General features: G+C 42.3%; 3 protein-coding genes across 5 annotated transcripts; 2 read left to right on the top strand and 1 right to left on the bottom strand.

The window, feature by feature from the left end:
* Positions 1–25: 25 nt before the first annotated feature.
* LOC131100795 (peroxisome proliferator-activated receptor gamma coactivator-related protein 1-like) lies at positions 26–7,646 on the top strand. Its single transcript, XM_058046164.1, has 11 exons — positions 26–192; positions 1,317–1,409; positions 1,495–1,653; positions 2,306–3,794; positions 3,869–3,922; positions 5,174–5,819; positions 5,891–6,094; positions 6,162–6,219; positions 6,303–6,424; positions 6,493–6,644; positions 7,315–7,646. The coding sequence occupies exons 1-11, from the start codon at positions 97–99 to the stop codon at positions 7,410–7,412; spliced, it is 3,171 nt and encodes a 1,056-aa protein (XP_057902147.1). The 5' UTR covers positions 26–96; the 3' UTR covers positions 7,413–7,646.
* Positions 3,118–23,637, bottom strand: cant1b (calcium activated nucleotidase 1b). Of its 3 annotated transcripts, XM_058046170.1 has the most exons (8): positions 23,518–23,636; positions 19,389–19,973; positions 19,185–19,325; positions 17,850–18,053; positions 17,618–17,784; positions 16,552–17,559; positions 16,319–16,404; positions 3,118–12,040 (listed from the first exon to the last, which is right to left on the bottom strand). In XM_058046170.1, exons 2-6 carry the CDS (start codon positions 19,912–19,914, stop codon positions 17,536–17,538), a joined length of 1,062 nt encoding a protein of 353 aa, XP_057902153.1. In that variant the 5' UTR covers positions 19,915–19,973; positions 23,518–23,636; the 3' UTR covers positions 3,118–12,040; positions 16,319–16,404; positions 16,552–17,535. The 3 variants fall into 3 exon arrangements, with proteins under 3 accessions (XP_057902153.1, XP_057902152.1, XP_057902150.1); XM_058046169.1 differs by having other exon boundaries at positions 16,552–17,784; positions 23,514–23,637; XM_058046167.1 differs by having other exon boundaries at positions 16,552–17,784.
* Positions 8,394–17,177, top strand: ogal (O-GlcNAcase like). Its single transcript, XM_058046165.1, has 17 exons — positions 8,394–8,748; positions 9,328–9,379; positions 9,782–9,879; positions 11,266–11,396; positions 11,875–12,046; positions 12,822–12,920; positions 13,046–13,185; positions 13,374–13,518; positions 13,591–13,689; positions 13,752–13,996; positions 14,065–14,239; positions 15,307–15,392; positions 15,471–15,563; positions 15,650–15,738; positions 16,359–16,479; positions 16,558–16,687; positions 16,761–17,177. Exons 1-17 carry the CDS (start codon positions 8,676–8,678, stop codon positions 16,895–16,897), a joined length of 2,085 nt encoding a protein of 694 aa, XP_057902148.1. The 5' UTR covers positions 8,394–8,675; the 3' UTR covers positions 16,898–17,177.
* Positions 23,638–23,776: the final 139 nt, after the last annotated feature.

Genomic DNA, 23,776 nt, shown 5'->3' with positions numbered 1-23,776 from the left:
CCTCGCCTGGCTTGTTGTGCGCGCCAAACTGCTCCCAGGTCAGCCACCTCATCTCGCGCGCTGCCGGTGACCACGTGTCTCTTCCAAAAGACTGCCATGTGGAGCAGCAAGATGGCGTCGCAGTGGCGATGCATAGACGAGGCTTTAAATACCGGTAACTTGGACTTTCTGAGCACTGTCACCCCGTGTCAGGTACTGTTTCGCCATTTAAGCTTCTCTGTTGCTCAAAGGGGAGAATAGGGGAGGTTTTGGGGGCCGTGATGGGGTCTGTTTCACCGGCACATGCGTGCATGGCGACACGTGGCTGAGGCAGTAGAATGAGGTAATCGATGATCTGGCACCTGCACCTCAAATCGCCCATTTTGTCGCCATAAGTACATGTATGTGACATGTTCGTTAACCCGAAAGACAGCCCAACCGCACCGAAATCAGGACTAGATCGCTGAAAACCAAGTAGTACAAGATGTTCTGTCTGGACTATTCATTTTCTGTACCGATCTCTCTCCGCCTCATCGACTACAGTCCTTTATTATTTACACTAAAATGTAGTTTTCCATAAGAGCTAGCACTTAGGGTGCCTAGCTTAATTGCTAAAAACGGGTTTATATCCTCTTTGGCGTATTTTTGACTCGTGTCACATAACATGTTAAAAACTTATCGAACCGAAACACACACATTGTTACTATATGTTACACTATTGTAGGAAACGTCTTCGCAATAAAAGTAACAGTTTTGACAAATGCTGTTTTTGACGTTGAGTTTCGCCACTGTGGTAAAACTCGCCTTCCTTCCTGTACTTCCGGTTGGGATTTATAGCGGAAACGAGAGGTGGGCGGATCGATATAAGGGCACAATCGTCGATATTTCGTCATATTTATACATCAGTGTAAATACAGTGTATTTACACTGTAAATACAGTGTAATGTGCATATTCATATATTCTTAATAAATTATAGAATTAGTTATTGGATAGAAAGGAGTAGGGACTTTGTGGGACAAAACACCAAAGGACTTGAACTATTGTTTGCTTTTGTTGAGTTGTTTTTGCACCTTTGAGTTTATTTTTGCTCAAATAATGTTGTGTACTTAAAAGGGAGGGATTGTATAATTAGTTGGTATTGTTATGTTGTCTTATATTGTTGCTTCAATTTGATTTACATCCTTAATGCGTGTGTTGATATAAATACTTGTTATATGAGCAACACTACTCGTATATTCATTCTGCAATCTTAGGTGATAGTGGTCCTGTAATTGTTTGGTATCAGATCAATACCAAAATTGGGTGTATTTTATATATTTGTCCATATTGTTGACAGATTGGCCCATGCAGTGGGGAGGACATGGACCCACAGTCCTGCATGGAACACTCCATCCTGGCCATTTTTGAGGACTCCACTGTCTCATCAGAGGTCAGAGTGCAAATCCATACATGCAAAAATAGCTCTGAAGAGCATACAAGATGGATGGTAACGTTTCCCAACTTGGTCCCGGTAGGACACAAGGCAAGCGGAGGAAGAGAACGAGACCTTGCTGTCTGCTTTAAGTCAAATGTTGGACTGTGTGGGGGATGACGTCAGCAGCACTCTTTCCCCGTTCGACACCCTGCCAGACACCAAGCTTCTCGCCTATCAGCAATGTCGGAACAGGACAACGGTGGGTGCACCAGCAGTGACGTTACCTAAAAACTGTAACATTTGTTACAGTAGATGGGGTAAAAATGCGGTTTTATTAGGTTTGCGATTATCTTCTGAGATGATTTTATTGGATTTGGTACAGTCATCAACTCGAACACTGCTCCCTTACTCTACCGCATTTTTTCAAAAATGAATTAATAAAAGGTTAGTCAAAAAATATAGAAAGATATACATATGTATATGTATTCTGGTCAGTAGCCATAAGTAATGCTACACTGATGAAACTTGATGTTAGATTACATTACCATCACACTGCATGTAGTCAGCCATGACATGTTCCAAATTACTGAGTGAAAATTTCTCCCTTATCGTGTGGAAGTGGTAGCTTTTTCGCTTCTTACTCCGTGCTTCTTCCCCACTCCATTTGCAACACTTTAAGTTTAGAATAAGTACATCATAGAGCTTTCTATGCTAGTTGCAGCCATCTTTTATGTTCCTGCAGTGATCCCGTAATATGTTTGTGAGTGGGGACAAACACATCGCACCAAACTTTAAAATATCAAAATAGTGCCAAATCTGTATTTGTGGTGATCCACCACTCGTAAATGAACGTATGGGAAATTGTCATGTAATATCAAAATGTTCTTTCTCATTTTCATCACTCTCCCCAGGATGAAGCATCCTTGGCTAACAAATTCACACCAAAAGGCGAATCCCAAAGTTTGACCTGGATTAAGAAGAGCGATTCAGTCAAAGAAGAAAAGAGCAAAGTCGCCAGATTGCATCCAGTGTCGCGACAACGAAGCCAGACATTCTCTCAAGCCCAAAATAAGAAATTAGAAAATGAAGTGGAGGTCTTCACTTCCTCCTCCTTGGTCAACTTGGTGAAACTCATGCACCCCTACTGCCTTAAACTGCACGTGGAGGAGGAGGTGGGCGACGGTCGACCATCAGTTTCATCCTGGGACAAAGTGCACAAACACCCGATATTCTCCCAGGAAGAAGTGTGGAAGTATGAGAAGCCCAGCGGAGACAGCGATGAAGAGATCAATGTTGTATCAGATGATGAGACACCCCTGAATGGGACAAAGGAGGATGTCAAAAAAGGCGGCGACACCCGACGCAAAAGCGCACTGCTGAATGGCAACTCATCCGGGGTCTTGATCCCCAGGGCAAAGAAAAGAGTGAGCTTTGGTCCCGTTCATGTGGCTTCATTTGAGCAGTCAGCGGAATCTGCATTCGACAAGATAAATCTCCCCAGTGGAGCCGCTGCAGATACACTACACCACTCCGAAGCGCTCAAAAGTCCAGCTGATCCAGAACCCACAGCACCATCTCCAGAAGTCAGTAAAAAGGCTGAGGAACCACTGCTAAAAGGTGACGTGAAAGCCAAATCGCTAAGCCTCCAAGAGTACAGACAGTTGAGACAACAAAGGCAGCCTCTGGTGGAGAAGCAGGGGAACTACACCACCAAGTGGCCCTCGCTTCCAGAGCTCCCCAAAGAACTGACCCCGATTCTCTGCTCACATGGAGAGACTCAGAACCTCTGCGGGCTCAAGTCTAAACTCCATCACCCCGACTGGCGCAGACTCAGCACTTCTCAACCCCAAAGAGCTACTCCCAACGCGCCGCCATTTTCCGTTCGGTGTCGTGGATTCAAATCTCTGCAAACTGAAACCTTCTCACCTCATAGTCCACTTCCAGACCAGCGCACTGACACCGCTGTTTGTGGACCTGGAAGCAAAAAAAGTCATAAAGTACACAATCCAACACTGACCACCACAGATCCCCCAAACCCGGTGTTACTCCCCTTATCTGTTCCACGCCCCCCATCCTCATCCAGTCCTCACTCACCAGTGTCCTACATTGAACCCGCAGCACCAACATCTCCTGGTGAACCTCAGTCATGTCAGGGAGTTGTGAGCGAGCACAGTGAGAAAACCAAACCGTGCCCCGTCATGCTTCAAACCCAATCCAGGAAACCACATGATGTTGTTGTTGTTGTTCCCGAGATGGCTCCGTTATCAAATCCAGATGCGTTGACTTGTGAAGCCACGCCATCGTGTTGCAGTCAGCCCGTTAAGGAGGAGTTAGAGGTTCGCCGCACGCTACGGTCACTGCAGCTTGAAATGACAGAGAAAACAACTCCAGCTGTGTCAGGTACAGGAAAATAAACTTTCAAAACAAGTCATCGCTAAAAACAATGACCGATTGTTTGTCTGTTTTCATGACAGGGATAGAGGCGTCTGATCTTACCAGCTTGTTGGAACAGTTTGAGGAGAAACAAGGTGAGCGATTGAAGCACCGACTCATCACTTTATTACTATTATTATTCATTTAAATCTGAACTTTTCATACCGTACTGGCAACTCTTGTGTAGGCTTCATTAACAACTATTTTTTATTTTTTTGCTATTGATTGATTCGGGTCCTAGACAGTGATGATGGAAGTTGAGTTTTGATGTAAGTCGGCTCTTATTCCCAAATTATAGCGAAATTAACCCCTCAAACACTCACACTGGATACAGAAAAAACAAAGGACATAAAATACAATAATAAAACACACAATTCAAGATAAAAAAAATGGTTATAAAGTATAATAAAAAGTATTACAGAATAAAATCCAAAGCACTAGCAACCCTTCCATCTCAATAATAGTAATAATAATAATACAGTAAACCTCGGATATATCGGATTCAATTGTTCCCACTGGTTTTGTCCGATATTAGCGAAATCCGTTATATGCGTATACCGGAAAATGTCCGTTTTACGCATATATCGGATTTATATCCGGTATATGCGTAAATGGGATTTTATCCGTTATAAAAAGGCACTTCCTTGACTATGTTTCCAATGTACCTGGACGCGCAGGCAACGCTGCAAACGCTGCAAATGACGTCGTATAGCGGCCTGTCACGATTCGGCGAATCGGAGCGCCACGATGCGGCCATCCGATATATGCGAGGGAAATTTCATGGAAATGCATTGGAACGGGACTGGAGATTTTGTCCGAAATAGGCGAAATCCGTTATAAAAAATCCGATATATGCAATGAATTTTGATTGGAAATGCATTACAGAAAAATTGGTTCTTTTTTATCTGTCCGTTGTGAGCGAATTTCCGATATATCCGAGTCCGATATATCCGAGGTTTACTGTAATAATAATAATAATAATACCGCTACACTGTGAAGTTATTACTGCTTTCATAGGAGCAAATCCTTCAACATGTTCAAGGATACTGTAGAGACAACTTGATTTTGCTGATGATGTTTTGGCACCATTCGGTCATTCTTACAACGTCCGGGCGGACGTTACAAAACTAGCTTTATCCTGTGTACTGTATTTTTACACTCCTCAACTCCTCAAGCGAGTCACATGTTCACGGACTTAAAGTTTTTAATTCATTTATGTCAGATTTCCTAATAGATTAAAGGCTAAATTGGTGCTCAAAAAAGTGAAGCCCCCAATTTTGAACAGAATAATTAGTGTACAAATACTAACGCTCACATCTGACCTGTCGTTGTTGTTTGTTCCGCAGCTAAAGAGGGTGAGCCACATCCTGAACGTGAGCACACGGGCAACACTGGGAATGCCGTTCATAAGGAATGTGAACCTGTCAACGTTTCATACCCAAGATTACCAAAAACTGCCACGACTTTGCCGGATCCCCAGTTGGAAGACGTGGTCATCCCCGAACCCCTCGGCACTGAAATCATCCTCAGCACTCAGGAAGCTCTCACTGGAAGACGGAAAACTCCTCCATCCAAGACCATTCAGATCATTGAGCCGCGCCCTCTGCTGGCCAGAAGGACTAACAATTCAGACCTTGCTGCATCTCCTCACACGTGTTCTTCAGTGGCTGCAGATCATGACTACTGCATGCCTGCGGATCTTTTGCATACACAAGCCTCGTCCACTCTTCTCAGGAATATTCATCAAGTTGAAGAGACCACCTCCTCTGTTGAATACAAACAAGCTTCTGCGATATACCAGCCATCTTCATCCACGTGCACAGATCTGCTGGACGGAGGTGCTCCTTCATGTACTCCACTGACACCTCCACCCAGCCCCCCAAGCAGAGGACGAGAGAAGAGAAGGTATCGGAGAAGATCACCTCTCTCGGACAGCTCCCGTTCCTCTTCATCATCCTCCAGTTCAGCATCCTGCTCCCCCAAAAGACAAAGGTAGTCATGTTTAGTTCCTCTCTTGGTTGAAGTCATTTCCAATATGTCTGCCCCTGTGTGTGTGTGCGCAGGGTCGGCCGCAAGCGCTCAGGCAGCAGGTCATGGTCATCATCCCCTTCTCGCTCCGTCTCCCGCTCCCCGCCTCCCCGGCACAGGCTGCCTTCTACGCGTTTAAGATACAGCAGGTCAAGATCCCCATCGTGGTCTCGATCCAGGTCCAGGTCCCCGTCTCCTTTCTCGAGGACTTGTCGTAACCACAGGAGTAACGTTTACAGGTCAGTCTGCAAATGGGAATTTTTAACACTTGCAGTCAGACGTTAAAAACGACGACATCTTCAACAGGGAGTCCCGCAAGCTGAAGAGGGAGAAGGAGGAGAGGATTCAGAAGTTAAAAGCGATGGTGAGTACATTACTGTCGGCACGTTTTAGTGTTTGTTAGCTGTGCTGAAATTGATTAGCCGCGTCTAAAATCCTCTTCCGTAGGATGAGCGCCGAGTGGTCTACGTCGGCCGCATCCGCAGATCCATGACACATGATGAACTGAGGGAGCGCTTTTCTCAGTTTGGGGAGGTGGAGTGTGTGTCGCTGCACTTTAGAGATAAAGGGTAGATACACAGCAAGACAGTATTTCTCTGTGTGCCATCATCACAATTCTCCATTTTGGATTCCACAGTGACCATTATGGCTTTGTCACATTCTACAACATGGAGGACGCCTTCGCAGCCATTGATAATGGAGGGAAATTAAGAAGGCCAGATGAGCTGCCCTTCGACATCTGCTTTGGTGGAAGACGACAGTTTTGTAATTCCAATTATGCAGATCTAGGTGAGAGGTCACGCTTGACCACAGCCACTGACGGAACCTCAACTAATGATTACTTCAAATTTTAATCCAATCCACTTTTATAGTTTTATAGTTTCCATGTGCTGCACAGACTAGTAAAATAAAAAGTAAAAATAAAATACAATAAATAAAAAGGTACAAATTGAATTGAATCCAAAACTAAAAGATCATTTAAGAAATAAAATAGTAAAATAGATATTAATTTTAAAGAAAATTTCTAATTTTAAAGAAAATTTCCCATGGGAAATAACAGAAATAGAACATAAAATCCAAAACTGGTCACTTGTCCATGTGGTATCCTACATTGGTCACTAGGTGTCAGTAATTGTCCGGTGAGGTCATCACCAAAGCACCTGACTTCCAACAGCTTTTACTGCAGGTTTAGATGAACTCATAATAGACACAATAATAATGGAATAATGGAATTTGGAAAGTTTCTCTTAACAATCCTTGTTGAGGCTGTCCTCAAAGCAGCAACAAAACAGAACAGAGTTCATCCTTGGAGGCTAATTTGCTATTGTCAAGTGTTTTTTTTATAATATAATATATATATAATTTCTCAAAAATGTTGAGATTTCGAATGGCATGACTTAAATGACATTCAAGTAGTTACCATTTAAGTTTATTCATCTGTTCAACTTCTGTTCCTCAGATGCAAGCGGGGATGCAGACCCGTCTCCAGCGAAGAGCAGGTTTCAGGAGCTTGACTTTGATTCGTTACTGAAACGAGCCCAAAGAGGACGGAGGTAGCGGAGAAGAAAAGAAGCGAGAACGTCGTCAACCTCAAGAGCACTTTGCTCGCATTTTATGTAGCACACATTGTAATGTTTACTTTTTTCCCCTTACATACTTTATCACTTGTGCATCGCACCAATCACAGCATGGATTTTTAGTGGAACCTACTCAAAACCTTTGTTGCATTCCATAATTGGAAATTGTCTGTATGGAAAATAAAAGCTTTCTTTTGTATGGCAAAATTCACACACTTTGTGCTGTATTTTCAATTTTGGTCTTTAACATTGGTAAGCTGTTTTTTTTTTTTTTTAATCATTCCTTGCATACATTAAGTCAGCGCTAAGTTTCTATTTGGATTTTTTCCAGTGTACACATGCTAGTACGTTGCTGTTAGGTGGTTTACAATATTGTAGTACAGTGTATTTACCTTTTTGATGGATACATGGGGCCACTTTGATACATTTGTACATACAAGAAAAAAGCTAAAGAGTGTAATATCTAATAATACGTTTGATTAGTAATGAATTAATTTTATTTTTACAATAAGCTAAAGGTCTAAACAATATCTTTGGGTGCCACCCGGGGTGGATTAGGTTTAGTGGACAAAATCTCGGATGGGCAGATTCATACTACATATTGTTATGACATCAAAATGTTTCAGTTCTCGTGGTTATTTTTATATTTATATATTCTTAAATTTTTCATACATAACTTTATTTGCCTGAAGTTGCCTGGTGTTTTATCCTAATGAGAATCATAATCCAAAAATTAAAAGCACAGCTTGAAAATGATCAGTATCAGCAATAATACTGCCCCTGTATTTTCCAGTACTTAGTATTGCATCGATAGAAAAAAAAAATGATTTTTTTTCAATCACCATTAAAAATAACATTTGGATAACATTGGATCACTATATTTCTTACCAAATGAGCAAGGAAATGAACATTTCCGGTGATCTGCGCCTTTAAGACGCGGGTACACTGTCTCTTTAAACATTTCACCCGGCAGCAGGTGAAGTTCAGCCCTGCTAGTCACTCATTGACCAGCACTCGATCGTTAAGCTAAGTTAATTGTATGCACTTTATGCTCTAAATATTAACTACTCCAGACGAGCTTGTCACCCTCATGTTACGTCACTGCATGTTTGTGCGCAGGCGTGAGAGCTCATATTTAAATGACGCTTTCACGCTGCCATGACGGACAGTAGGAGCGTTAGCTTCCCGAATACGCCAAGAAAAGTCAACCAAACCGCGACACCGCTCCACCTGACGGACCACCATGGCGGCCTCCGTCGAAGTTCAAGACAAACGACAGACTGGGACCAAGCGGTTCATCAGCGGCGTAGTCGAAGGTGAGAAACCGGGGTTGGGTTGTTGTTGAGTGGGAGTGGATAACAATATAACTCGGGTGTCCAAAGTGCGGACCGGGGGTCATTTTTAGCCCGCAACTCGTGTTTTTTTGGCCCTCTGCATATTGCAAAAATAGAATAATTTCATTATTAATTAGATACTATTATGTTTTTTTTTAAAATGTGGTCCTCTCTGGAAAAGGTTTGGACACCCCTGCAGTAGAGGCTTGGTGTTAAAGCAGTGGTGTCCAACTTGCCGCCCGGGGGCCATTAATGTCACGCAGCTTGTTCTTTTGGCCTGTGGCACATAGTAATAAAATAGTAATAAAATGAAAAAGAAATGTTAATTATGATGCAGTTTTGATACTAACAGCACTAATCCTGTAGGCTAACAACAAATATTCCTGGGAACATAACAAAAAACCTCAAATGTATGAAAACAATACAACAATAACAATAGCTATAAAACAGTACATCACATACTAACATTAACTCAAATTTACTTTAACGATGCGACGTGATTATTTCTACTAGCTTGGTTTGCTTCGACGTCACCTTTAATCCAACCTTTGTTTGTTGCAGGGTTTTATGGGCGACCCTGGACTATGGAGCAGAGAACAGAGCTTTTTAAAAGGTTTGTGACCCTATTGTTGCTCTAATAACTGCTGCTGGACCGTAACCAGAGATGTCGTAAAACAGGGGTGCCCAATGTGCGGCCTGGAGCTCGTTTTACTGGCCCCGTGGCACATTCTAAAAAAAATTATGAGGAGAAAGACGGCTAAAATGTGTCCAAAAATTGCAAAAAGGTATACGTTTATGAGAAAAAGAAATGTTGACAACTTGACATGCTTTTTTTTTTCTTTGATTATGTAGGAACTTCTTAGCTACACTGTATTTGTTTAAAAAATTGGAAAATATCAAAATGGAAATGGACAGGAGAGCAGTTTCATGTGTGGCATCATGTTGTATTACACTTTTTAAACTATTTCCTGTGAGAGGTGATCCGATGTGATCGATGCACGTCTGCCTTTCTCAGGGAACAAAAGTGGGGTTTGAACACATACCTGTACGCCCCCAAAGACGACTACAAACACCGCATGTACTGGCGAGACCTGTACTCTCCTGAGGAGGCGGGTGAGTGTTAAACCGTTGTTTGTCAGGTGCCGCGCAATGGCTGTACCCTGTACCACCACATCTCCTGTACGTAATTATTAGTTGATATGGTGCATATGGTTTTATGCCTAACGTCCTACGTGCCTTGTTGTTGTGGACGACGCATTTCAAGAGAAATCTTGGCAGAGATGCATGCCAAGCTCTTATACAATGTTAAAAAAAAACAACAAAACATACGTCTTAAAATTACATCAAACATGCTCTTCTCTAGTGTGGAGTTGCATCATCACCTCTTCGTTCAAAATACACATCTTTGGGAGCGAACTGGTTGACAAAAAACCATGTAAATACCTGAATGGTAGCGAATGAGTAAGAGACTAAGTATTAGACAAATAAATGCTGTGCCATCTTTTAGCTTGATTGACACATTCGGTTCTTTTGGTCCCGTCATTTATCTGTCGGTTCATTACATATGGTAAAAACGGGCAATTTTTTGGTGATTAATACAAATTAATTCATATTAAAAACTACGGTATACAAAACTATGGTGAGACCAGCCGTGTTGTTTGGTCTAGAGACACTAGTGCCACTGAGGAAAAGACAGGAAGCAGAACCGGAGGTAGCAGAGATGAGGATGCTGAGGTTCTCATTGGGAGTGACCAGGATGGATAGGATCAGGAAGGAGTACATCAGAGGGACATTACATGTTAGAGGCCTTGGAGATAAAGTCCTTTAGGCCAGACTGAGACGGTTTGGAGGAGAGCTAGTGAATATATTGGTAGAAGGATGCTGCCAGGTAGGAGGCGTAGAGGAAGACCAAAGAGGAGCTTTATGGATGAAGTAAAAGGAGGACATGAGGGTAGTTGGTTTGAGAGAGACATGCAGAAGACAGGGTTGGATGGAGGAGATTGGTTTTGCTGATTAATCTGATTAAAATGGTTCATAATTTGACAGCCCTAATACAAACAAATTACCCTAGTGCGTCATATTAATGTTTACATTTTCCGCATGCAAACTAAATCCCTTTTAACTGGACGGTGATGATATTGTTGTATAACTTTAATTGCTGAGCTGTATAAAACTAAGACAGCTTATCTCTAAACTGTCACCGGAAAGTTTGGGCGTATCTCTATCTTTATAGATGGGAGGATTGACTATTGTATTGTAGGTCATCAATGTCCTATCGCTGCTCAATCTAGGCTCTGTTTGTTTGATCATTGACCCCTTAAGAGTGTCATGACAAATATGCTTTATAGTCTAAACGGGGGGTGTTTATTGTGGTTATCGTTTGGAGTGTTTATCATTTCAAAATATTACAAACGCAAAATCTCATCTCATTGTATTAGGCTACAATAAAGTAGATATTATGATTTATAGCAAATATTCTTTTTATCCTCTTGTGTGCAGAACAACTCATTGCATTAATAACAGCAGCAAAGCAGCACAACGTTGACTTCGTCTATGCAATCTCCCCTGGCCTGGACATGACTTTCTCCAACCGTAAAGAAGTCGCTGCCCTTAAGAGGAAACTGGATCAGGTAGGACTTAGGATCTTTAGCAGGTAAAAAAACACGACAAGTAGGCCAGCAGGCATCTCAGGCATCTAGTGTACACGGCGCAAACAATCTTTTTGATTATTTGATCCAAAGTCTTGATTCACTTTGTGTGAGATTTGGGCAAAGGTACTCGCTAATGTAGGCTAATTTCAAAGAAAAAAAAAATTCGGGTGACGTGTCAAGAAACGGCTCACGGCAACGTCCCACCACTCCTGCCAACCCACACGCTCCTCGGAGCGAGATCTCCACAAGCTTTCTTGTTAATCTCCTCCACTGTATGATTTGGTTAAGAAAATACAGACTCCTGCTGCAGTGTGAACATAGCCTAAATAGCAACTTAGCAACAGTACCTCTGCTGGTTGGGTCCAAGTCGTGCCGTCCCTTTTGCCTGGAAGGCTTCCTCAGTAATCGGCGGTACGCAACTGATGCGTCAAGCACTCACGTTGACGTTTATCGTCAGGTCCGAGACTTCGGCTGCACCTCCTTCTCGTTACTGTTCGACGACATCGAGACGGAAATGTGCCCCACTGACAAGCAAGCGTTCAGCTCCTTCGCCCACGCTCAGGTGGCCATCACCAATGAAGTGTTCCAGCATCTGGGAGAACCGGAGACCTTCCTCTTCTGTCCTACAGGTCAGAAAGCAGACCAGGGATTTGTTGGTATTAAATCAAATCAAATCAACTTTATTTGTAGAGAACTTTTCCTGCAAAGACATGCAACGCAAAGTGTTTTACAGAATTAAAAACAATTACCACAATTAAAAGCCCCCCCCCCCCCACACACACACACAATCACACACAGTAGGGAGACATGGCATGGCACTAAGGATCAAGGAAACGCCCCCTTTGGGGTCGTCCACACTGGAAGGAACCGCAGGCCGTGCCATCGGGGGACCAGTACCCGGGCCCCCCGACTCCGACAGACGAGCGGACCCCCACATTAAAAGGGAGGAACCCCCAGCCGGCTGGGTCGAAGGGACCCAAGTATGGCACCCCCTCAGCTGACCCGACACAGCCCCCAGTGTGGAGGACCCCCCCTGAGGAAATACTGGAGTTAAAAGCTAAAGACTAAAAGCATAAAATCGGACTAAAAAGATAAAAACATAAGAAAAGTTTAAAAGCCTGATTAAAAAGGTGTGTCTTTAATCTTTTTTTAAAAATATCAACAGTCTCCGCAGTCCTGAGGCTCTCCGGCAGGCTGTTCCACAGGTGGGGGGACATAGTGGCTAAATGCTGCCTCACCGTGGGTTTTAGTTCTGGGTTTTGGTATTGTTAGAAAGGCCAGTGCCGGAGGACCGCAGGGTCCACGGGGGTTGATATGGGAAAAGCAGATCAGATAAATAAGAAGCAAACCAGTAAAATCAGCATTTAAACAGGTTCTAACTAATATTTTATCCTCACATTTCAGATTACTGTGCCGCTTTCTGCACCCCGAATGTATCGCAGTCTTCTTACCTGCACACCGTGGGAGACAAGCTGCTACCAGGGGTAGATGTTCTGTGGACTGGTAAGGTCACACACTGTGTGCCGTTTAGCTTTTGCTTTGTTGGGATTATTGCAAACCATAACAATTTTAGACATTTCGAGTGCTTGAAGGTTTTGTTTTGACGAAATGTGTTTGTGATGATGTAGGTCCAAAGGTGGTATCCCATAAAATCTCAGTCAAGTCCATTGAGGAGGTGTCTTCCGTCCTCAAGAGGGCGCCAGTGATCTGGGACAATATCCACGCCAATGACTACGACCCACAAAGAATTTTCATGGGACCTTATAAGGTAGAGATTTTTTTAATTCAGACATCTGCAGAGGGCAGGAGCGAAGGTAAGACTACCTACTGTTCATAGAAGACTTCAGTACAGATGCTACACCTGAAGATACAAACCACTCATGAGCAAGAAGACTAGTAAAGTCAGACCCTAGCTTGCATAATGAAATGTTCATCTACGTTTTTTTTTTTTTAAAGGATCGTCCGACCGAGCTGATCCCCAAACTGAGAGGCGTGCTCACCAATCCCAACTGTGAGTTCCATCCAAACTTTGTGGCCATCCATACCTTGGCTACGTGGTGCAAGGCTTGTCCTGATGGAGCAGCGAAGGATGTAGAAATGGGTGAGCGCCCCCTACCCCCCCCTCCTTCAGTAGAAATAGAACATTTCCAGTATTCAAACTTCTCTTTTTCAGGCGATGAAGAGCAGGATCCCTGCTACAGCCCCCAAAAAGCCCTGATCTTGGCCCTCACCGACTGGCTGCAGGTGTTCCTGAGCACAGACCAGCCTACAGGTAGACACGTTTCACACATTTAACATTGAAGGAAGTGGAGCTGCAGACACTTTGTCTTTCAGCTTGCTTCAAAAAGGAACCGTCAGATGATGAACCCATGCAGACAGACCTTGGAGAATGCTCCTATGTACCCGGACCAGGAGAGAACCCCATCTACACAGCTGAACCCTTGACCCTAGACGACCTGAAGCTCCTGTCTGACCTCTTCTACCTGCCCTATGAACACGGGTCCATAGCCAGGACCATGCTCCAGGAGCTGGACTGGCTCAAGAGCCACAGTCACAACGCAGCGGTCAAAACGGACGAGGTTCCTTTTTTCCTCCATGTGGTTCCTTTCATGGGGCTGCTTCACCTGACGTTGTTGTTGTTTTCCAGACGCCACAGTGGTTTTCCAGAGCGCAACAGTTTGATGACATGTGCGAAGCGGTGGTGCGGATGTTCAACCGGCTGTCCAATGCGCCCAACCGTAGCATTCTGTACGACCTCTACAACTACATCTGTGACATCAAGAGCGGCGTCGGTCTGGCCCAAGCCTACGTGAAATCACTGGGTGAGCCGCTCTGAATATTCTTATGGTTTATGGCAGGGGTGCTCATTAAGTCGATCGCGATCTACCGGTCGATCGCGGAGGTGGTACTGGTCGATCGCTGGTCGATCGCGGCGTGACATTAAAAAAATATCATCCCAGCATCAATGCCGTCACTTGATTGATATACAGGGCAGCCATTCAGATGACAACTAAATGTTGCCCTTCGGGCGACCAATCAAATCAAACAACGTCTCTAAGTGCAGCAGAACTTACGATGTCAGCCTATCATCCATCCCCGTTACTTGATTGACATACACGACAACCAATCAGATGACAACTGAATTTTGACCTTTAGGTCACCGCTCATGCGTAAACAACGATGCAAAGTGCTAAGCTAGTCGGTGAATTGCGAGATTTTAAAGCCCTCGCTAAAGTTCATGGTCACTAAAATGAGTGAAGGAGCTGGACCAAGTAAAAAGGCAAAAACTGGACCAAGTAAAAAGGCAGAAAACATATCACTTCCATACGGATATGGAATATTATACGGATATTATGATACGGATATTATCCATGACTGATAAACATTTGGAAGTGTGCTTGAGGCTGGCTATCAGCAGCTACTGTCCGGACTATGCATCCCTGGCTGGTTCAATTCAGTGCAAGTCATCAAAGTAAACTCAGGTAATTACAAAAAATGTTAATAGTTAATTATGTGTGTTTTGCAATATTGGCTCATTTGGTTATGTAAGGTACATCAACATACATTGTACGTACAAATAATCCTCAATACATTTGAAAATAAATAGATGTTTTGCATTTTTGTAGTGGGTAGATCATTTTGACTCGGTCATTTTAAAAGTAGCTCGCATGCTGAAAAAGTGTGAGCACCCCTGGTTTATGGGTTATCACGATGGAATTATACAGGCAGTGGAGCTAACACACAGACTGCATTTAGTTCACAATATTCTCATGTACAAAGTACTCATCTGGTGACGTGTTGAGGAACAAAATGGCGCTTGCTGCAATGATACTTCACCAAAATGATCCCATTTGATCTTCAGCCTTCATCTCACGTTAGCTTTCCATAGGAGGGCTGGGCAAACCATCATCCCAGCTCATGAGTGCTGATCCTGAGCCGTGGGGGTTCAGAGGTGGACTCTCTGGGGAGTTTCAGGTAACTGGCTCATTGTGAGGTCCCGAAACCGCACGCGTCCATTCATCAATGTATTCATGATGTGGTTTGTCCTTCCAGAGAATGTTGCCAGGACATGGTAACAGGGACCTGTTCAAACATCCGCCCAAGACAGCGGTGTACTGCATACGGCCGTACTGCCCGGAGGATCAGGTTGGGATTCTCCTTAAAAAGATGCCTTAAAAAGATTTTAGCTTTTTTGTCAGCCGCACATGGATTTGCTGCTTTCTCTTCTATAGATGGAAGTGCAGAGGATTTTCATGGAGATGCAAAGACATCGACAAAGCAAAGTCGACGCCATGACACGGTCGCCTCTCATAAGTGACATGTCAGTATTCATTCCTTCCGTTGGTTTCACAGTTTGAAGGAAATGTTTTATACTGGACAAAGTCCCTCGCTACATCATGGTTTGATGACATGATAGTGAAAAATGTGTCCTCCCATTCCGTGTGGAAGTGGTATGTTTTTTTCGTTGTTTTTTTGTCCTTCCCCACTCCATATCAAACATTCATTCATTCATTTTATACTGCTTTTTCCTCACGAGGGTTTTCCCAGCTGTCTTCGGGCGAGAGGCGGGGTACACCCTGGACTGGTCGCCAGCCAATCACAGGGCACATATAGACAAACAACCATTCACACTCACATTCATACCTGTGGCCAGTTAACCTAGCATGTTTTTGGAATGTGGGAGGAAAACGGGGAGAACATGCAAACTCCACACAGAGATGGCCGAGGGTGGAATTGAACCCTGGTCTCCCAGCTGTGAGGCCTGCGCGCTAACCACTAGACCGCCGTGCCGCCCATATCACACACTTAAGAAGAAAAAATAAATTTGCATAAATTGACTTATTGGGGTCTGGAACCAATTAAGTGCAATAAACAAGGGCCGACTGTACATGCATACTTACCTATTACCATCCTGATTGGATCGTCTTGTGTCCTTTGCAGGCTGTCAAGGGGGGACATCTCCCCATCTCCTCAGTGTGCTCTCATCCTGGAGGACGAGATGGGGGTCTGTGGTTACATGCTGGCACTCACAGACGCCAAAGCAGCTGCAGCAAAGATTCAGGTGATGCTCGCGAGTCTCTTAAGCGTATAAAATGTTCCAGATGAAATCACAATGTTGTGTTTTGCCTCTTACCTCCAGAGGGACACCGGTCATCCTGGATTAGAGGAATTCCCGTCATTAGTCACTGGACAAGTGCTGCCAAGGGTCAGCGATCCATTGCCGGCAAAGCACATGATTGGACAGCTGCTGTCCACCATCAAAAGCAGTGGTACGTCGATGAACAAAAGTACCGGGACACATGACTCTCCCCAGGAAGATAACAGTTTGGGTCTGCTCTTCAGGTTCCAGAGGAGTGTTCTGTGAGTTGGGACACTGTGAAAGGAGGATGCTCGACTTCTACGCTAAACTGGGATCCTTCAACCCCATCAAAATGGCCGGTCTCCCGCAAGACGTCATCGCCCTGGGGACGAGCCTGTAAACTCACAGAAATGACGCCCGTTCTTGCAATGAAACACTTCCACTGCATTCTTTACAGTAATACATGACATACTTTGAATACAATATACATTTTCTAATTCAATAAATACATTATTAATCTGTTCCATTGACATTTGATAGTGGACTTAAAGGAAGCCATTAAACAACATTGAAACATTGTGGATTAATTTATTCAGTTTAAGATACATAATATTTCATATATTAATCATCTATGTTTAAATAAAATAGCTCTTTGAGTCAGTATTGTATGGTTTGGTAATCTTGTCTGCATAAATATGAAAAGGTGGCCTTTAAAAAGTGAATTGGTACGTTAAGTAATTTGCATATTTGAATGTGTCCACCTGAGAGTCTGACCAGCAGAGTTTATAGTATGTATAATATCACGAGTGATATATATTGGATATACATAATATAGTATGTATATACAATATGCACATTGGACTGGAAGTTGCATTCTAAATTATCGGGGACACTTGTGCTTTTCTGTTAAATAATGTTATATGAACTCCAGTCCTTCATACTTCACATCACCTATCTTGGTCTCGGGCATCAGGACCCGACCGTCGAGGGTAAAGGCAATCATGTAGGAGGCGATCTTCCCACCATCCTCTTCCGATTTCAGGGCCAGAATAATCTGGTCATCTGTGTCCGGAACAAATTTGAATGAGGAAAAGCCGTGGGTGGGATTGAAAGGACCAACCCGTTGCGCCGTTATGTCGCTGAAGTCTGCCTGGCAGGACAGCAGGAGGTTGGTAGAGCGTCGCTCGTCCGCCGTCTCATCATAGCGCTCGTGACTGGCACGGCGAGGCAGGAAGAACCAGCGCTGGAGCCGCTCGCTCCATGCTGCCGATTCATGGATAAGGTAGCCTGCGGGAGAAGATGGAGATTTTTTTTGAGGAGGGGCTACAAGATTGAGGAGAGGTGTGACAAACCTGGTGGCTTGATACCCGCCGCGCTGCGCAGGGCGTTGTAGTGCGGCACCCAGTCCTCGTGCTCCGTATCACCGTGGTAGCCAACAACCTTCACCCACTCTGGATGGTCGTTCACTACCTCGCCAGAGGTGGTGGTCCACTCCTTTCCAAGACCGCCAACGTATAGGCACTCGTCTTTCACTGCAAGCCACTCTGCCTTAAAGCCTGAACATGCAAACACACTTGGAGTCAACCCTTGCCGCTTCGAATTTCACAGATTCACTCTGTTGTGGTTTTTCAAAAATATAGGAATAAATCATGGCTGAATACTACTACTAGTAAAAAAATGCATATTTAAGCTAATTCAATGTAATTTTAGCCTAACTTTTGAAACATAAAAATGTCTAAATGAACTAAAATACAAATTTAAGGCATTCAGAAGTCACATTCAAAGACACTGAATGATACTGTATGTAGTATTCTACAATGGTCAGCAGGTGTCAGTAATGTTTGGTGAGATGCAATCACACTTGCTCTCCGGAAGGTTTAAATGATCCCTAATACTGGCTACTGCAGTAAGCTAAAACTCAACTCTGAACCCCCGATGTCACTTCCTGTCTGCCTGCAACTCCTGTCCTGTCCTAGCGCCAGAAGATATTTATACTAACACACATGAGCATTAGTCTTTTTTTATGTCTTAAATATTTAATTTTCTGTGATGAACACTACACTGGCTAACGCTATAGGGGTGTTAGTTCATGTCTACAGGGCTCTAATGTTTTTAAAAAATGTATTTACAATGCTGAAAACAGGTTTTCTATGCTCAAACTACAAAAATATTTTATTTATTAGAGATAAGATATGCTTTTATTCGTGCCTCAGTGGGGAAATTTGTAATAATTAATAAGGAATCCTACTTTGCGGAAATCTGAAACCAAATCACTGTGATAAAAAAGGCATTACTGCCATATAATTTCACCTGCCGTTTCAAAAGACAGTAGCGACAGAATATGCAAAGCAAGGAGATGGGGTGCAACCTACATCGCATACCCGACTGGCAAGCAGGGTTTGGTATTCTCTAAATATTATCGATATATATTCTCTAAATATTATCCAACACAAGTGCCAAATCAGTGCTTAAAAAAAGGAACAGATTCTAATTTTGTCTTTTTTTGCCGGAAGGTTTATATTTGTATCCTATATAAGCTTACAGTGTTCTTATATTTGTATCCTATATAACCTTACAGTGTTCTTATATTTGTATCCTATATACGCTTACAGTGTTCTTATATTTGTATCCTATATAAGCTTACAGTGTTCCTACATGTGTGTGGATGAGGTCAAGTGGGGACCGACCTTTAGAAACGGATCCATCCCCATCAGGCAGTATGACCCAAGGGATTGCCTGCCTGCCCTGGATCCTGTACACCACACCTGTGCGATCGTCCACGCTGTACAGATGACCGTTAAAGACCACCAGTTCAGACAGTTCCATACCTGGAGAAGAGGTGCTCCATTATACATGAAGGCCACACATTCTGAAGCTAACTCTCCTCCTACCTCGTCCTTTCTCTGCCAGATGAGTCTCCAGCGTGATCGTCTCCTCATCCCATTCCACATCCACTCTGTCTGCACTTGGTGAAACAGTCACATGACCCCTTTTCATGTAGCTGAACCACGTCTGGTCCTTGGAGCTCCGTGACGCAGTATCCAGGTCCGCAATGACTCCTATGGAGTACCTGATGCCGTTCTTTGTCTTCACAGGTGGACTAAGAGGGTATGTGTCGTTGTAAGGTTTACCCCCTTTATGGCATCGGGAAATACTTTGCCTTGCTTGTGCTTTAGCTTCCCTGAACAAGTTGTCGTGACTCTGGTAGAGTTGCAAACTATTACGGGAGGAACCACCCAAAGGAGCTGGTCCGCCCCCTACTGGCCAGTGCAGGTACAACATGAGCACAACAGCCAGCAGAGCCACCACAGCGACTGCACGCCATTTGGGGTGGAAGCGCGAGTCCAAGTTAGCAGCACGCTTCATAGATGACAGGGCCAAAGGGAGGCCGCGTACAGCAACACCAAAAGCGGTCATAGAAGTTGCGCCCTCATGCTCATGGTAATGTCCGGACTGTGGCGGACGTCTGTCACAGCCTGGAGATGGAAAAGGAAAAAGGAGGTCAGGACTGAGAAATTGTGTTTTGAAGACAAAGCTGGAAATGCTCTGCTGTTTGTTTTTGGTCATTGTTCTTTACAAAGCTTCATTGTGAAGTGACTAGTGCAGGGGTGGGCAAACTACGGCCGGGGGCCACATGCGGCCCACCAAGCGTTTGAATCCGGCCCGCCAGTTGCTTTCTAAGTATTTTTTAACAACTTTTAACATACAAACTAGCGACAAGACTTGCAAGTCGGATGTCTTATTTAGTAAAAAAAAAAAAAAAAATGTAAAATTTAATTACATAGTTTGATGTGGTCTGATGGTTAAGGTGTCCTGAATAAATAAATAAATAATAAATAAAATATAATGAATACATAATAAATACTAAATTAAATATAATAAATAAATACATAATAAATACTAAATTAAATATAATAAATAAAATATAATAAATACATAATAAATAAATAATAATAATAATAACAAATAAAGAAAAAATATAAGTGTGTGTGTTAAATATATATATGCTTTTAGTGACAAGACTTGCAAGTCGGATGTCTTATTTAGTAAATAAAAAAAACAAACAACAAAACTGTAAAATTTAATTACATAGTTACATAATAAATAAATAATAAATACAATATAATAAATACATAATAAATAATAATAATAAATAATAAAGTTAGACAAATAATTCAAGAAAAATTGTGTGTGTCCTGGAAAAATGAATAAATACTAAATAAAATATAATAAATAAATACATAATAAATAAATAATAAATAAAATATAGTAAATATATAATAAATAAAATATAATAAATACATAATAAATAAAATATAATAAATACATAATAAATAAATACATAATAATAAATATAAATAAACAAATAATAAAGTTAGACAAATAATTCAAGAAAAATTATAAAAGTGTGTGTGTTAAATATATGTTTTGGCCCCCGGACAATTTTGTTAACTCAATGCGGCCCACGAGTCAAAATATTTGCCCACCCCTGGACTAGTGGCTAGCTTTAGAAGTTCTAGTATACAGTGATTATCTTCCTTTTACGCTTGATTTACATTGAAGGCTGTTGAAGGTGTTTTAGGATGGCAACAGTTTGACCCAGGAACAGATTCATTCTGACATAGACACACACAGTTCTGAATGCAAAACCTCTTCCACGAACAAGACCAACAAAGAACACCCTTGTTGTCACTAATGCAATCATGACCCATATTTGCCATGGCTTGCCGCCACAGACTCAAACAAAGCCCTACGGTATCAACTATTCTATTGTTTTCCCCTTCTTGGCCTCCCGTAGCAAGATCACTCAGATGTTGCCTGCAAGCATGTAAATAAAACCACATCCCTCCACATTCTTCTTCCAACTCAAACTGCTTTCTTTCGTGTCAAAAATAAACAAGACCAGTCTGACAAAGAGTCTATTTAGTTTGGAGTTTCGTGGGAATTTTAAGTATTTGCTTGTGGAATTTTTAAAAAACTTTCTGAATGTGACACAGTTACTCAGAGTAACTGAGGTGGTTCTCTTAAGAGTGTCATCTCTGACAATGCAAGTGTTACAAAAAGCACAAATGGAGGACAATAGCGACAAAACTTCCCTCATGTATGCTGCAGTTAGCCTACATGTATTGTCACCAATCATGGCACGTGTTTTGTTGTGTTATGGGTACACTGTGTGAATACATCGCATATTTATTTATCACAAAACATCCCTGTAGCCAGCCTATGAGCAGCAAAACCAAAACCAGAATTCAACAGGCCACAGCTTTATTGCCCATTCTTCGCTCAATCAGAAAAATATATCTCAAGTCTCAGCTTTTTTTTTTTTTTAATTGATCACAGCATCAAATTTAACCCACAACACATGTGAGAAACACTGTTAGGCTATGTTCACACTGTAGGTCCATTGCTATTTTTTTGCTCATATGTGACCTTTATCTGATTTGTATGTGTATTTTTTTTCAAATGCGACACTGGCCTCATTTGTATTTTGATACAAATCAGTGGTTTTAGGAATTTTTACATATATCGTTATCGGTCTTTATTCAAATCCGACAGTCGGATATCAAGAAATCAATTAAAAATTGTGTTATTTTGGCTCAGATGCAGCCTCCTGCCACGCACGGTGCCATCTGATTGGTGAAGCAAGCCACAGCATGTTCGTGGTAGAGCCAGATAGAAGATTTCTCGTGTGGAAAAATGTCCTTAGAGCAAACACACACGTCAAAGTAAAGGCAGAAAAACTCTCCCCAAATTGTAATAAACATCCCAGTGGTCCACATCTCACAACTACTACTAATGTTACCGTGAACAGCAGACTAACATAAGAGTAAACATTATCAGCTCTTTTGTAGGACTTTCATATTTCAAAGAAAATAATCAATCTGAAAAGAAAACAGATTTAATTCCCATACGCCATGGAACGTACACAGAAAAACTGAGAAAAATATCACAACATATGAATAAGGGAGCCATTTATTGAAGTTTTTATTCAACTTCAAAGAGATGCTTCTGAGTCTTGGAACTCATTGCTCATCTGGAGCTATTTGTCGATTTGTTTGCTTAAATAAACACGCTTTAGGCAGTTAAACCCAGTGTTTGTATTAGTCAACGTTTTTTAAGCCAATCGTTACACTTTTACTGCAAATAAATATTGGCTTTAAAGGGACTTTAAAGGGTACTCACCAACCACACACTACTGGAAAGTTCTCCACAAACTGCGGTAAACATAATTATTGCCCTACTTCTTGTTAATCTGCTAGACTGGATCATTTTATTCAGAAAATATTGACTGAAGATGCACAAAAATCTTTGAAATTGCCACAATCGCACCAAGCAGCGCACACACTGCAGAAAAGCTTTCTGTTACAGGCAACAAAGCACATTAGTGTAATATATACTTGATCTATAATGAATTTTATTTTTACAATATGCCGAGGGCCGATAAAAATGAGATACGGACAGAAAAACACCCCGGGGCCGCACTTTGGACACCTTCACTATTAGGTATCGTAACATTTGGTTCACATTCAAATTAAATATAGATACTTTATTGAGCTCCAAGATAAATTCACATCATATTGGCGACAGTGAACATTTATACGCATTTAAGTAGCAGATGTTCTTTTAGCGTATTACTGTTGGAAAACATCAAGAGTTGCTCCAAGTTAAGCTAGGATACATGCTAACATGTGTCAAAGTGTCCACTGCACGCATCTTTCAGCCACGGCCACACACATCTTTGACATCTTTGTCTGCCAGTCAACCTCCACGTCCAACTACGACATTACCATTGAATATGTTTCTGACAACAAACAGTAGATAAAGCGTTGTCGTGGGAACTCTCAATAGTCGCTATGTGTTCAAAAATGTCGCCATACATTAGCTAACCTGAGGCAGCAACTTTAACATATGCGACGGGCAACTTCCCCCAACGCAAAGACATTTCATTTCCGGGCTAGTTTCTTCAATTGTTTCTGAAAAAAGAATTAATTCGTATACGTTTAAAAGCTACTAACCTACCCGAGTTCGTCACCGTGTGGGTCGGAGTGAAGTTGTTGAGTAGCGGTTTCAGCTGAGTAGAACTCCCTGTGACGTCATTCTTCCAACACTACTTCCTGGTCGGGGGGGAGTGGGTGGTACGAACTATAGTGTGATTGAGAAGTAAAGCTCTATTTATTTTATTTATTTTTTTTATTTTTACCCCCACTTTCTTAGTTAATGTATGGGAATTGTATGATTTTTGGGTGTTGTTTCTAATTTGTTTGTTAATGTGTTTAAC

This window comes from Doryrhamphus excisus, chromosome 1 (assembly GCF_030265055.1).
Source record: "Doryrhamphus excisus isolate RoL2022-K1 chromosome 1, RoL_Dexc_1.0, whole genome shotgun sequence".
Taxonomy (NCBI): Eukaryota; Metazoa; Chordata; class Actinopteri; order Syngnathiformes; family Syngnathidae; genus Doryrhamphus; species Doryrhamphus excisus.
Note: the sequence above shows the minus strand (reverse complement) of the source record. Positions and strands in the feature narration are given on the sequence as shown.

Coding starts and splice junctions, on each gene's coding strand:
- LOC131100795 (XM_058046164.1), top strand. CDS start 97: ATGTGGAGCAGCAAGATGGCGTCGCAGTGGCGATGCATAGACGAGGCT. Junction 1,654..2,305: donor AATGTCGGAACAGGACAACG/GTGGGTGCACCA, acceptor CACTCTCCCCAG/GATGAAGCATCCTTGGCTAA. Junction 6,220..6,302: donor TTCAGAAGTTAAAAGCGATG/GTGAGTACATTA, acceptor CCTCTTCCGTAG/GATGAGCGCCGAGTGGTCTA.
- ogal (XM_058046165.1), top strand. CDS start 8,676: ATGGCGGCCTCCGTCGAAGTTCAAGACAAACGACAGACTGGGACCAAG. Junction 13,997..14,064: donor CAGCGGTCAAAACGGACGAG/GTTCCTTTTTTC, acceptor GTTGTTTTCCAG/ACGCCACAGTGGTTTTCCAG. Junction 16,688..16,760: donor GTCCACCATCAAAAGCAGTG/GTACGTCGATGA, acceptor TCTGCTCTTCAG/GTTCCAGAGGAGTGTTCTGT.
- cant1b (XM_058046169.1), bottom strand. CDS start 19,914: ATGACCGCTTTTGGTGTTGCTGTACGCGGCCTCCCTTTGGCCCTGTCA. Junction 19,326..19,388: donor TCTGGCAGAGAAAGGACGAG/GTAGGAGGAGAG, acceptor CCTCTTCTCCAG/GTATGGAACTGTCTGAACTG. Junction 17,785..17,849: donor GGCGGGTATCAAGCCACCAG/GTTTGTCACACC, acceptor CTTCTCCCGCAG/GCTACCTTATCCATGAATCG.